Source organism: Pongo pygmaeus, chromosome 1 (assembly GCF_028885625.2).
Source record: "Pongo pygmaeus isolate AG05252 chromosome 1, NHGRI_mPonPyg2-v2.0_pri, whole genome shotgun sequence".
NCBI lineage: Eukaryota > Metazoa > Chordata > Mammalia > Primates > Hominidae > Pongo > Pongo pygmaeus.
The window spans coordinates 18,435,136-18,450,432 of record NC_072373.2 but is presented as its reverse complement, the minus strand read 5'-3'; the positions used below and the strand labels follow the sequence as shown (position 1 = coordinate 18,450,432).

Below are 15,297 nucleotides of genomic sequence, written 5' to 3'. Positions count from 1 at the left end.
TTTTATGTAATCAGGTAATTTTGCTTTATGGTTTGTGCTTTTGAAGTTTTAAGGACCTTTCTTGCCCTACGTCACAAGCTATTTTCCTCTATTAGCTTTACACTTTTACCTATTACAATCTGGTCTTTAATCCCTAGAACTCGCCTTCTACATAGTGTTGGGTAGGAATCCACATTTACATTTCTCTGTGCAAATTCATCCACCCTTATAGTGAGTATCCTTCCTTTTCCCTGCCAGTTTGTGGTGCCATTTTGATTGTAAATTAGGTTCCCAAAGATACATGGCTTTGTCCCTGAGCTCTCCATCCTGTTTCATTCCTCTAGTTCTCTGTCCTTGTACCAATACCCACAAACTGTAATTCCATGGCCCTGTAACATGTTTTCATAACACAGCAAGCCACCCCTACCTCACTTCTTTAGTGAACTATTTCTCTGTTTATAACTTAGAGTCATTTATCAGATTTCTCAAACTATCCAACTGGAATTTTTATTAAAGTTGCACTAACTCTCGGGAGGCTGAGGAAGGAGAATGGCGCGAACCCGGGAGGCGCAGCTTGCAGTCAGCTGAGATCGCACCACTGCACTCCAGCCTGAGCGACAGAGCGAGACTCCACCTCGAAAAAAAAAAAAAAGTTGCACTAACTTTATGAAATTATTTGGGAAGAAGTAACTTATTTTATATTGCTATCCCATCCAGGATTATTCAGATCTTCTTCTAATTTTTCTATTTAACTTTTAGGGTTTTCCTTAAAGAAGTCTGTGCATTTACATTGATTCCTGGACACTGTATTTGTGCCTGCCATTATGAGGGGTATTTTTTTGTTTCTAGTTCAAATTACTGCTTGTTAGGAGCTGAATTGTCCCACCTCCACCCCAAATTCCTTTATGTTGAAGTCCTAACCCCCAGTATCTCAGAATGTGACTACTTGGAGGCTGGGCCATTAGAATAGTAATTAAGTTACAATGGGGTGGCTAGGGTGGGTCCTAACCCAATACGACTGATGTCCTGCTAAGAAGAGGTTTGGACACAGACAGCACAGACTGAGGAATGACCTTGGTGAGGACACAGCAGGAAGAGGGGCCTCAGAAACCAACCCTGCTGACATTTTGATCTGGAACTTCCAGCCTCCAGAACTGTGAGAAAATAAGCTTCTGTTGAAGCCACCCAGCCTGAGGCATCTTGTTATGCCTCCCCAGCAAACCAATGCCCTGCTCTTAATTTTTAAAGTTTATCTTATATCCAGGGTTGCCCACTTGTTTTCTACCCAAGTTTAGGTGTGATTCAGAATCACTGATTTCCTCCTAGGGAGCTCCCTCTTGGTACCCATGTTCCCAGAAAGCTGGTAAGTTATCAGAAGACTGCCTCGGGCAAAAAAAACAAAAAAACAAAAAAACAAAAAACTCCCCGGAAAGGCCACGAATGGCCCCACCCCGCAACAGCTAGCATTCTTGTTCCCCCGGATTCAGCATATTCCCTCCCTGGCTGCAAAGTGCTGAATACACCCAGGTAGGTTTTGCCTCTCTGTTGGTGACTCCTCCCTCTTGCACAGAAACACCTTTTTAAAAGATGTGTTAATAACACATACTGAGTTACTGCCAAACCTAGAAGCTTGGGAGCTATGTTGTTTCCTCTCATAATGTGTAGATAAAATCATCCAACACTGATGACCCACAAACTTCATCACAAATACTATACGCCACTAAGTCGGCAGGTGCAATTACTCACTCTCCCAGAAACCTCCAGTCCTGAAAGCAGCAAGGTCCCACTGTGCATAAGTTAGGAGAAGTCTGCCAACCTAAGTCAGCATTTTTCACCATTTTTAGTCTTAAAAGCTTATTTGATATGAAAAATTGACATCTCCTTAATCTATAGTTGGTAATTTACCACCTACACTTTAATGAATGGAATAGGACTGACTGGCCATATTTTATTTTGTATTTCTATTCCCCATCCTCCCACCAAAAATCAGCTTTAACTAGATGCAACATGAAAGCTTTCAGGAAGGCAGCTTTTCAGAGCCAGTCACCCAATACAATAAGCTTGTCTGGAAAGCCTTGCTGATGCTTCCATTTCGCCCGAGGGCTGTGCAAGTGTCCCCCAGGACAGAGCCCACCCCTCCTACTAGCAGCCATCACCTCCCACAAACCTGCAGAGAGGACCACGCCAAGACTGCAAAGCAGGCTTCTGGAAGTGGCTTAAGCTAGCTTTCACTAGCACAAACCCCTTTTTCTCTTTTGTGTTCAACTGCAATCAACTCCATAGGCTTCCTGACACCAGCAGAGGCCCATCACAGACACAAATAGCATTTTTAAAATGGCTTTATTAAAGGCTACAAGTATAAAATATGACTAAGTTACAAGTCGTCAGTAAGAATTTATTACTTTTGAAAACATTAATTAAAGAAAGGGAGACGCAAAGAAAGGGAGGCTCTTCCTGAAATCCACACAGGGGGGTGCGGCTCAGACGGGTGACAGACCCCCGCTGTTCCCAGTGGGGCAGCACCCCCAAACCCAGGGGGCCAAGGGAGGGGCTCCCAGATGAAACAGAGGCTGGTTGCTGATTTCTTGGGGGAACTTTTGTAAAAATGAAGACACTGAATCCTTGAGCTGAATCCCAGGTGCAGAGACTGGGGGGAGGTGGAGAATCCAAAATCATGCTCAGGTTTCTCCTGAAAAGTGTGTATTTTCTAAAAAATAAATATAAACTCCTGGTTTGAGAAACTCCTTCCTGATGCATGCGAGGAAAATCATGGCAAATGGAGAGCTGAGAAACCATCTTCGCATAGACTTTGCCCAAGGCGGAGAGGAAGATCTGCCGGTCAGGCAGGATGAAGACCCACACATGAGCCTGTGTCCTCCAGGTCGTCCCTTCTTCCAAAAGCACAGCAAAGCAATACAACTTGAGGACTCCCTCCAAGATTTCCTAATTTGTGATTTTACATTTAATCTCAGGAGGCTATACCATTAAGAAACATTATTAGAGTTAACATTGCTGGGTGCTGGGCCCCAGACGGTACTAAGTGAGGCAGAAGCTTTCAATACTTCCTACAGCTCTCAGCACCAAGAAGAACTTGGAGGGAATATTGGGCTTTTTGAGAAAGTGGGAAAGAAATTAGAATTTCTCCCAATAGAAGAGGCAGATAGCCTTGGCCTACTGTGTAGGACACAGGTCTTTCTTCTGTGCTACACCAACGCTACAGAATACAAACTCATACATATACATTTGCTACCACAGGTTCTACAGCAGCCCCATGCTCTCCAGGCAGAAGGCGGAGGCAGGTGGCCGCTGATTCTGAGGATCCCTGTGTGAACAGTGCCGTTAGCCCCGAGGAGAGCTGGCGCTTGCCCAGGCTGTGCCAACTGGGATTTCTAAGCTCCCTTTTCCCTCACCACCACGCTGAAACCCTTTTTTGCCTCACATATATCAACTATACTTAAATGGTACAGAAAGAACCAATATTTGAAAAGTTACAGTAAATCACTGAAGCAGAAAGATAAACTACACCCCAAGGATCCAAATGAGGCTTAGGGACATAAAGCAATTGGCAAGAACCAAACCAAAAGTTGGCTATGCCACAGCTTTGGCAGAAACTTTCCTGGAGGTGATGAGGGGTTGAGGTGGATTGCTATGTGCTTTATTTTGGAGCCAGATAAAATATTCTGGAAATCATTTCAGAAGGTCCTATGAAACAGGCATTTAAAAAAAAAGAAGAAGAAGACACACTTTGGTATTGAAACCGAGCGCTCACTGGCAGGGGTCGCAGAGATTAAGGCTTCAGGTGAGAATGCAGTGATGGCAACGTGGAGATGGCGCCATACCGGGCTTGAGGCTCTGCTCAGACGCCTCCTGCAGGCTCACACAGTTTAGGGGCCATTGGGCAGGGCAGCCTCTGAGTGCAGCAGCATCCCTAGGGGAGGTGGACCACCTTGTACCACTGGGCAGCCTTGGTGTCTGGACCAGCTCCAAGAGATACTGACACCACGCAGGTCTCCACGGGCACTGCTGAGTTGATCGTAAACTCCACTCTTCTGCTTCTGGTGGTGGTCAGGGCTGGGGAAGGTCCGTCATGACGCAGCCTGGCTAGCCCTTAGGATAAAGAATGCCCACTGCTCCCACCAGTCCCATGCTGGAAGACTCTAACACAACTAAGCAGAAGAGCCCTGTCCTCCAGCCACGCCTGCCTACTGCCCTGACTCCTGCAGGTGCCCAGTCCGGGGAACAACCAACAGGTCACATAAGCAACAAGAACTTCCAAGAGGAAATGGATACAAAACCAAGGAAAGTGGTAGCCCCATTGTTGATAATCTAGATACAAAATAATGAAAAATTAATACAAAACTCTTTAAACATGCAACTTTTTTTAAACAACAATCCGTACTCTGAATATGTTAAGGGCAGCTTAAAGACTACACTGCTACATACCCGCAGTCTGTTCCCTTGAAATGGCGTGAGGGTGGAGGCTGGCACATGATGTGAGAGACGTGGCTTCCGCCAGAGAAGCCCCGGACAGCTGCGAGCACTGGCTGAGAACGTCGCTGGGGGCCAATCTCTCCGGGGTCACGGCCAGCATGCTGATGTCATGGCTGATAACATCACCCTCAATCACCCACCAAAAGGAACCCATACGGTAAAAAGTGGAGGGGGGAGGGGGAACAATGGAGAAGGAGATGGAAATCACTTATATGATTTTTGTGACATAGTTGAAACACATCCTTTGAGGAGGGGGAATATTGGGTGGAGCTGGGAACAGAAGTTTTATTTACAAGATCTCCTGAATTATTAACAGACCTTAAAAATTCCAAATGTAAAACTTCTGTTATCAAATCACTGAAAATAGCATATATATCTGGTTCTACCTAAAAAGAAAAAAATCTGGCAATATTGACCAGTTTCCAAATGATTAAGAAAAGAGTATCAAGAAACCAGGAAAATACACAGGAAAAGGTGGCCCTTTTTATCCTCCTCCACCACACCACTTTGGAAAACATTTTAGGGTTTTTCATTGTATTTTTCTAATACATTTTACCAATTGTCCAGAAAATCAAATCCCGTCTTCAAGACGACATTACTTGAGCTGACCTGTAGAAGGGACAAAACCATGGAAGTAAGACGAGCCTTTTTTTTTCAGTTATGCATAATCTAAAAACAGCATCTCATTTAAAACGACCCAGATCAAAGAGCCTACTTCTGTCTCAGAGGTTCCCTGACCTCAATTTATCTCAGTGCCGAGGGAGGTGTGGAAGCACTGGAAACCCACTCTGGGGGACATTCAACGTTATCAGTGACGATCTCAACTCAACAACAAAATGACCAAAAATTTAAAAATGGGCAAGGGACCATTGGACATTTCTCCAAAGAAGATACACAGACGGCCAATAAGCACATGAAATGAGGCTCAACATCACTCATGATCAGGGACAGGCAAGTCTAAACCACAGTGAGACACCACCTCATACCCCTTCGCATGGCACTAGCAAAGACACAGAAAATAACAAGTGTTGCAAGGGAGTGGAGAAACAAGAACCCACGTTGATGGGAATGTAAAATGACGCAGCTGCTGTGGCGAACAGTATGCAGGTTCTTCGAAAAAGTAGAAATAGAACCACCATGTGATCCAGCAATTCCACATCTGGGTATGCACCCAGGAGAAGGGAAAGCAGGAGCTGGAAGACATATTTGTACATACACGTTCACAGCAGCACTATTCCTAACAGACCACAATAGCCAAAAGGTGGAAGCAACCCAAGTGTCTGTCGATGGATGAGTGGATACACAAAATGTGGTCTAACCACACGATGGAATATTAGCCTTAGAAGGCAATTCTACACTTGCTACAACATGAATGAACCTTGAAGACGTCACACTAAGTAAAATAAGTCAGTCACAAAAGGGTAAACACTATATGGTGCTACTTATATGAGGTACCTAGAGGAGTCAAATTCACAGACACAGAAAGTGGAATGGTGGTTGCCAGGAGCTTGGGGGGAGGGATGAATGAGAAGTTAGTGTTGAACGGGTCCAGAGCTTTAGTTCTGAGGGATGAAAGGAGTTCTGGAGATGGATGGTAGTGATGGTTACATAGCATTGAGAATGTACTCAAATGCCACCAAATTTATACTGTAAAATGGTTAAAATGGTAAATGTTTGTATATTTTACCATAATAAAAATCTTTTAAAATGCAGTATATGGAACCAGCCCAAATGCCCACCAATCAATGAGTGGATAAAGAAACTGTGGTATATATATACGATGGAATACTACTCAGCCATAAAAAGGAATGAATTAATGGCATTTGCAGCGACCTGGATGGGATTGGAGACTATTATTCTAAGTGAAGTAACTCAGGAATGGAAAATCAAACATCATATGTTCTCACTCATAAGTGGGAGCTAAGCTATGAGGATGCAAAGGCATAAGAATGACACAATGGACTTTGGGGACTCGGGGAAAGAGTGGGAGGTGGGTGAGGGATAAAAGACTACAAATTGGGTTCAGTGTCCACTGCTAGGGTGATGGGTTCACCAAAATCTCACAAATCACCACTAAAGAATTTATGTCACCAAATACCACTTGTTCCCCAAAACCTATGGAAATAAAAAATTTTAAAAATTAAAATTAAAAAAAAAAAAAGAGTGACCCACAAGAACCAAAGAGTCTCAAGGGCCAGAGGAGGCCGGGTGAGGCTAACATGGAGGAAACTGCATCCTGGGCTCACTCCTCAGCAAGGCAGCGAGGAGCCCAGCGAGGCCCACAGAGGGGCGAGACCCAGTGTGGCCTCTCAAGTGTGCCTGCCCGCCTTGCCAACAGGCGGCTCCCCTGGCCCAAATCCAGACCAATCCTAAAGAACAGACCATGGCCTCTATGGACAGCTCCCAAAAAGAAGGCCCAACACAGCCTTGAGCTGTGATAGCCCTGGGCGCAGCGCCTTCCAGGGGCCTCTTCTGATGGCAGCCCCCACACACGGGAAAGCGCAGTGGGCCGCAGAACCCTGACTGGTAAACAAATTAGGGCACCCAGATGGACTTGCAAGACTTGTCTTGTTGCATATTTGTTGGTGGCTCAGCACCCTGAGCCTAGGCATCCTCTGAGAAAGAGGCAGGGGAAGGAGGAAGGAGGGGGGAGAGGAAAAAGAGCATGGGCACCTGTGGCCTGCCTGCTTTGTGGGGGACCCTCTCGGTCCCCGTGGAATAAGGTGCCATCCCATCTGAGGACGCGTTGGTGCAGGCCACTCACCTGTGCAAACTTGGGTTCCGAGAACAGGGTGTCTTCCGCATCGTCCTGCCTGACGTCAGGAGATGGCAGCTTCCCCTCGAGCTGGGAGGGGGCAGCCTCGTGCAGAGAGCTGCTGAAGGCCTGGACAGGCTGGGGTCTCTCACGTTCGGTGCTCACGTTGGGAAGTGGACGCTGCTCCTGACGGAGGGTGCTGGGCCTTTCCACCTTGGCCTCCCTGTCCTTCAGGGCAGGTTCCTGCCGGTAGCAGGGAGGCAAGACCTTTTCCCCCTTCTCCATGGACTTGATCTGGCTAGGGGTCAGCGACTGGAACTCGGCCTCAGGCCCCTCCCCTCGGGACCGCTCGGCATTGATCTTCCAGAAGGACGCTTCCTCCTCTTTCCTGGTGGGGCCCAGGGCGTCCAGGCTGGAGGACCTGCTGCCTTGGGAGGACTTGAGGGCCTGGGAGCCCTGGGAAGCTTTGGACAGTGGTCTGGGCTCGCTGGCGGCAGTGCCGTTGCTCGGCTCCTGGATGGATAGGGCGGAGATACTGAACTCCATCTGACTCTACGGTGGGACGTGAGAAAGGACAGAAAAAAGAAAGTAATCCTGAGAATCGACCATCACAGGTGTGCCAGCTCACGCACCCCCCTCCTCAGCATAAGGACGCACACCAGCCACACACGAGCTGTTGCCCATGTGCTGGAACTGTCTGTCCTGAGTGGTGGGTATGGTCAGGACTCCCATTGCACACCTGAAATGCATCAGAAGCTTAAATGCCAAGGCCGGGTAAGAGACTGTGGGTGGTGGTCCCCTCCCAAATCTTCTGTTGAACTGTAATCCCCAGGGCTAGAGGTGAGGCCTGGTAGGAGGTGTCTGGACCATGGGGGCGGATGTTGTGTTCATGATAGTGACTTCATGGCTTGGTGCTGTCTTCATGATAGTGAGTTCCCATGAGATCTGGTCATTTAAAAGGGTGGGGCACCTCCCCCTGACTCTCTCCCTCTTGTTCCTGCTCTGCCATGTGAGATACCTGCTCTCCTCCACCTGCCACCATGAGCCACAGCCCCGAGACCTCCCCAGAAGCCAAGCAGATGCCGATGCCATGTTTCCTGTGCAGCCCGCAGAATCGTGAGCCAATTAAACCTCCTCTCTTTATAAATTACCCAGTCTCAGGTATTTCTTTAAAGCAACACAAGAACACACTAATACACTCCCTCATGCACTATGCTACATGCAGCTCAAGCTATCTGAGTATTACCGATGAGTAAGGGCTCTCTGCTTGGTAAACAGGGCACCCGCCTGTCTCCTTCAGTGTGGTTCTAGCACCTTTCTGGCAGGTGACAACCCTCACTGGGAGGATAATGAGGAAAGGTGCACACTGCAACAAAAGGCCACTTCGCAGCCAGGGTCAGAACCCAGCCTCAGATCACAAACACCCAGAGGACAGGGCAGGGCCTGGCACCCATCACACCCTATGCCCCACATCTGAGCACCCACAAAATGCCTTCCTTGATCTGGATGCTGCTAACTACAGTGATCTCTAAAAATGACACTGCTGAGCTGTTTTGACCAACAAAATCATTACATGGCAACCTAAACCTCCTCTTTGGAGTAGAATGTTGTCTTCCAAGCTCTGCAGAACAAGCAATTTGTAATCTCAATCATTTCTAAAATCAATTCTCTCTTCCCTCACCATTTCTACTCCCTCATACTTCCCTGCCTCTTTCTAAAATAAATTAATATGCCAGATGTGGTGGCTCGCGCCTGTAATCCTAGCACTTTGGGAGGCTAAGGATAGAAAATCGTTTGAGCCCAGTTTGAGACCAGCCTGGGCAACAAGTGAGACCCCTTCTCTACTAAAAATTTAAAAAAAAAAAAATGGCCAGGCATGATGACACACGCCTGTGGTCCCCAGCTACTCAGTATGCTGAGGTGGGAGGATTGCTTGAGCCTGGGAGGTCAAGGCTGCAGTGAGTCATGATTGCATCACTGCATTCCAGCCTGGGCAACAGAGCAAGACCCTGTCTCAAAAAACATACTAAAAATAGGCCAGGCACGGTGGCTCACGCCTGTAATCCCAGCACTTTGGGAGGCCGAGGTGGGCAGATCATCTGAGGTCAGGAGTTTCAGACCAGCCTGACCAACATGGAGAAACCCCCTCTCTAATAAAAATACAAAATTAGCCAGGCGTGGTGGCAGGAGCCTGTAATCCCATCTACTCAGGAAGGCTGAGGCAGGAGAATCGCTTGAACCTGGGAAGTGGAGGTTGCGGTGAGCCAAGATCACGTCATTGCACTCCAGCCTGGGCAACAAGAATGAAACTCCATCTCAAAAAAAAAAAAAAAGAAAAGGAAAGAAAAAAAGAAAATATACATTAAAAACAAATAAATAAAAGTAATAAAACTACATGACAGAAAGTTTGGGAAATAGAAAAAAGAAAAAGAATCAGTCACAACCCTTCCCTCCTCCCATAATCACTACTGCTTTTTGTTATTTCTATGTAACCATTTTCATATATGTGTTTTATAAGGCTGTAGTTCTGTTGGGCATGTGATTTGGGGTACTGCTTTTTCACTTAATCATAAGCATCATCCATGTTGCTGTATGGTCATTATAACCATTCTTTTTAATGGTTGTAAAAATATTTCAGTAGCTGTCACGCCACCTACTTAACCATTTTCTTATTATCAGACAATTTGCTATTTCTAAGCCTTGTTGTTATAATTAAGGTTGCCATAAACATCTTCATGCATACAATCTCTTCCCCATTTTGGGTTAATTTCTTTAGACAGATTTCTAGAAGTGAAATATCAAAATACAAACAATTTAAACCTTTCCTTTTTATGGTTTTGGATGCATACTATCAAATCTGCTTTCTAGCGGCTGCCCCAATTTCTAATGCCACCAGATGTACATCAGAGTGGCATTTTTAGTCACTGAGTATAATAATTTAAAACTGCCTGTGCTAACTTCAGATACAAAACATGGTTCTTCATGCCTTTCATGCACAGTCTTTCACATAATCAATGGTCTGTTCAGTTCTTTAAGTTTCTGCAGACAGCAGCACTCTCCCAGGATTCTCGCCAATGGGCAGGTGCATATTTGTCAGGGCAAGGATGGAAATACTGCTTTTCCTGTGTGAACTTTAGGTCCTGTACATAGAAAGCGGCACACGCTCTCTGAGTCTGAGATTTCCAAAAGTCCAGCTTCTGACGGTCAGATGTCTTCCCTCCAGGCTTGGGAGATGAGATCACGAGGCCATGAAGAATTCAAGTTTAAAACGCAAGCCTAGGCTGCCCTGAAGCTCAGTGTTATAGGAAATAAAACCCATGGGCTGGGCGCAGTGGCTCACGCCTGTAATTCCAGCACTTTGGGAGGCCGAGGCGGGCAGATCACGAGGTCAGAAGTTTGAGACCAGTCTGACCAACGTGGTGAAACCCTGTCTCTACTAAAAATATAAAAATCAGCTGGGCATGGTGACGCACACCTGTAATCCCAGCCACTCAGGAGGCTGAGGCAGGAGAATCGCTTGAACTCAGGAGGCAGAGGTTGCAGTGAGCCAAGATCGCGCCACTGCACTCCAGCCTGGGCAACAGAATGAGACTCTGTCTCAAAAAAAAAAAAAAAAAAAAACAAGAAACAGCCATCAAAGCATTGGTTCTCTGGTTAAAGGCAATGTAGATTACTCAGTGTGCCTCATGTATCAGGACTGTTGTTTCTAAATTATTATTATTTTCATTCTACAAATGAGAAAATGGAGAATCGGAGTGATGAATTAAATTGTCCTAGGTCACCAGCCCATTAGGAGATTGTGCAGCTGGGATTTCAACCTGGATCGAGAGATTCTAAGCCTGAATCCATGGCTGGGCATCCCTGCATTGCAAAACAACAGGTGGCCACCAGGTATGACATCCAAGGAAGCCGCCGGGAGCAGTGGATACAGTGGGATTTCTTTATGTATGTATGTGATCTAATTTGATTTTAAAGGACTGTTTCTGAGTGATGCATTCTGAATACTCTGCATATTTCCAAATTCCACAATAGAATACAGAAAGACTGTGGGATAGAGATGATAGTTTCTTGAAATAGGCAAATCACTAAAAATGGCTCGGAAGTGGGGCCCAACTCAGGGCACAGAGTTGACTTTGATCTGGAAATTGTAGTGTAAGGAAGGCACTTAAAACTGAGCACTTCGTCAAACCCCAGGCTTTTTTAGGATCAGCAATTTCTCCCATGGGTGTCTTTGCTAAGAAGCCTCTAGAAGGTGAGACAGAACTTCCTGTGTACGTGGAGGGCAGCAGTGGGCAGAGCCAGGGATGCTGGGGGGAAACGCCCGTCACAGTGGTTCCTGGGCTGCTTCAGGGGCGCCGCGGAAGGGAACCGGGCAGCACTTAGCTGGGTGTGACCTCCTCAAACAGAATGACAGAGGTCGCTCCCAGCCCTGCTTGGGTAACAGGAGACCTGGAGACCTGGCAACAGCTCTTCAGAGGAGGGTGTCATCTGGCTAGAGGAGAGGGCTTTGCTGGCAGAAGCAGCTACCTAGTTCAGGGGGTCTGGAGGTGACTATGCGGAAGACAAGAACTTAACGAAGAAAAAAGTTCTAAGTCTTTTTCCCTATGTATGTGTATGCTGTTCAAAATTTTGCAAATAACGTATAACTACAATCTCCTTTAACAAAACAGCCCTGATGATCTCATGAAGGCAGGGAGTAGAAGAAATAGATACTGCAGGCTGGGAAGGGTGTGTGGGTAGGAAGGGGATGAAGAGAGGTTGGTTAATGAGATAGAAGGAGTAAGTGTTTGCTGTAGTGTTTAACAGCAGAGCGGGGTGACTACAGTTAAGTGTGTTGTGTATTTTGAAATAGCTATAAGAGAGGATGTAAAATGTCCCCAACACATAGATCCCCAACACATAGAAATGATAAATACTTGAAGTGATGGACACCCCAAATACCCTAACTCGAACATACAGTCTATGATTTCACAAAATATCACATGTACCCCATCAATATTTCAAAATATGATATACCAAAAAAAAACCTGCCTTCGTCCATCACCCTGCTGGGTGCTAGGCCTCTTCCCCACTGCTTTCCCCAAAGGAAAAGGGTTTGTCATCTAGAATTTCTAAACACAAACCTTTTGGGGTAGGGGAAGAATCTTTTTTCTTGTCTAAATCCGACTCTGCTCAGCTCTAAAAACTCCAGGAACTATAATAAAAACAGACTCTAGCAGGGCCAGGTGGGGGTCCAGGGGAGATCAAGCCTATCTCTCAGGAACTGCAGCCCATCCCTCCCAGGGACCTCATTCTACCCAGGGGGGACCGGTACTGGTGTCTGTGCACGCAGCACCAGGACAGAGCGAAAAGTGGCTCCAAGTCCATTTTCAAAGACACACCGACATGCAGGCCATAGGAAGGCAGAGCCCCTTTTGCCATTTCAAAGTAAGTTTTACTGCTTTTTGCTTCGGTGACTGCACACTGTTGGCCACTCCCCGTCTCTTCCAGTCCAGGGCACATCCTAGACTTGCCTAGAACAAAAGTCCATTTTCTACAGGTGTGGAAAAAGAGCTGGGCTCTTGAGAAAGGAGGTCATGTCAGCCCTCTTCCATGGCACTGAGCAACAGGGAGCCAGGGCTGGCGGGAGGATGAGGCTCATGAAGAGGAGGAACCCATGGGCCACGGGACGCCAACTCATGGGCGCTGGCCACAGACAGAAAGCCGGGGTTTGGGGATTCAACTTAGCGGTCTTCTATAGTCTTTGAGACAGCGGAGATAGGAGAGTCCACAAGGAAGCCGTCCCTCCTGACGGCAACTCTGACAGCCCAGCCTCAATGTCCCAAGTGCCCACGGAGGCTCTGCTGGGAGGACTCCCTCCAGCCAGGCCAGGGCTGGGCGTCAGTCACCCCATGCGGGGAACTGGGTCTCAGTTGGCCACGTCTGTTCTAAAAACAGAAGGACCACAACTGAGCCCAGTGTCTATTTTTAACGTCCCACTCACTGAAGAGGAATGTGTAATATTTCAGTAAAAGACGAGTGCAGGCTGCCAAAACTAACTGTTTGGCTTGGCAGCCTCGGACAGATCTAAATTGTTGAGACAAAGGCTACAGAAGCCTTGTCAGAAAAGATCATCATTTACTGGAGCAAATCCTAATACATTCACCAACCACTTAACATCTATTCTTCCCACCTCCCCTCCAAAGAGGGAAGAGGAGGAAGATGAGCGGGAGGACACTAAAAACCTTTAGAATCACAAATTTAGTAGAAGTGGCAGCTGACAGGGACAAACCCAGGGGCCCAAAGAGACAGGCCATGGATGTAAGCAAACAAACACCCACCCCGTCAGCCTCTAGGCAAAAAACACCAGCCAGGGAGAACTCAGCTGAGGCCCAACAGGAAATGGGTGCACAAGTGCACCAGGCCCCAAGGTTGTCAAGGTTAAGGGACAAATAATTGTGTCTGCCATTCTAGGCTCATCATCTCACAGGGACAAAGACGCACCAACAAGGAATTCATCAGCACAATCCCCATTTTTCCTCTGTCACAGTGCTTCCTAACGGTAACAGGGAAGAGGGTAACTCTGGAAGCTGCATAGGGGTTAAGAGCCCAGCCCTGGGCTTAGGACTGCCTGGTTCACATCCTCACTTTATGCCATGGTTTCCTCACCTGTAAGGTGGGTTGCTGTGAGGATTACACTCTGCAATGCAGGGAGGGTGCTCAGCACAGACCCGGCACGTGGTGAGATTCCTGATTGGGACAACTGTAAAAAGAGGATTTGTGCTGAGTCTGGAGGGCAGGTGGGGCCTTCTCAGGTGGATGGGGGTCAGGGGACAGAGCAAAACACTGAGGTCCAAGAGAACATGGTCCCTGAGGTGGGTAAGAACAGAGCCTGTGGGATGGCAGTGCAGGGCTGAGGGCAGGGCTGAGGGCAGGGCTGAGCGAGTGACGCATCGTCCCACACACATGGAGAGCAGGGAAAGGCCGAGAGCAGGGCCACACAGGGGTCTGCTGTTGTCTCAGGAAGGGGTGAGGCACAGCCCACAGGAGGGGCAGGAGGGAGGGAGGGGACTGCTGGGCAGAGACAGGGGTCTCGGTGAGGAGCGCAGAGACCAAGCTATGGGTGGGTGGATGCAGCCCCATGGTGTCCTGCCTCTCAGAAGCCCCGTGACTGGTAGTGAGGAGGAACCATCGAGCAGAGCCAACGAATCCTCTATGTCCAGGAACATCCTGCTGGAACAGCCCTTCTGTCCCACCATGGGCAGCAAAGCCCCGCAAGTCACAGACAGGCCTGAGCTCCAATTGCTCTCCGCCCACTCGACCTGCCAGGCACCTGACCCCCTGCATCCCGGTGTCCTGACCCACAGCGTGAACAGGGACACCAGCCTCCCAAGGGTGAAAGAATTCAGAGTGCACACACATCCCTATCATGGACACAGCATGGAGGAAGGGCCTGTGCTCATAAATGCTTATGTGTCTTCCCAAGGAGGCGTCTGGAAGGCTTCCCTACTCTGGGAATGATCTATATTAGCCCCCCGAGATCTTTTGATACCCATGAAATCAAGGAACCGATCCCCAGCCCAACCTACTTACTGCCCTAATGGCAGCTGGACATCAGGTGAAGGAAGGCGGTGGCCAGAAAGGAGAAGCAGCCAGACAGCTTGGGGGAGGGGCAAGGCTGGGGACAGGGTCACAACGCCCAGCCAACCAAGAGCCCAGCCAACCGAGGCTGGGGATGGGGTCCCAAGAGCCCAGCCAACTTTGAAGCAGGGCCTGACCTGCCCCAAAGGCATTTTCTCCTCTGAATTCTCCAGCCCACACCGCCTGGGGAATGTAAAGAATCCTCTCTCCACTCCCTGCCTCCTCCCGTCTGGAGCCTTCTAAGTGCTGAGTTTTTTCCTCTCGAAACAGCAGTAGCATGAGACAGGAATGCAACATTAGGTCCCCACTGGCCCCCTTTCCCCTGGCATGCCTGCCAAGCTGATAGATGAGTGGAAAAGATGACAATCACGACCACCCCCACCCCTTCTGGGACCAGCAGGCCTCCCTTCCGTGATGGAAGAAGTCTGGGCAACAGAGGCACCACAGCCAGG

The 15,297-nt window shown here is 48.0% G+C and overlaps 1 protein-coding gene across 2 annotated transcripts in view; it reads right to left on the bottom strand.

Moving 5' to 3' along the window:
* Window positions 1–2,302: 2,302 nt before the first annotated feature.
* C1H1orf198 (chromosome 1 C1orf198 homolog) overlaps window positions 2,303–15,297 on the bottom strand; it is a 29,859-nt gene continuing 16,864 nt past the window's right edge. The window contains exons 3-4 of one of the 2 annotated variants that reach the window (XM_054448746.2): window positions 7,235–7,777; window positions 2,303–5,079 (exon numbers count right to left, since the gene is read on the bottom strand). In XM_054448746.2, the coding sequence (XP_054304721.1) occupies window positions 5,023–5,079; window positions 7,235–7,777 (600 nt within the window). In that variant the 3' untranslated portion in view covers window positions 2,303–5,022. Of the gene's footprint in view, window positions 5,080–5,101; window positions 7,778–15,297 lie in introns of those variants that run through there. The other variant, XM_063671260.1, reaches the window with a different exon arrangement.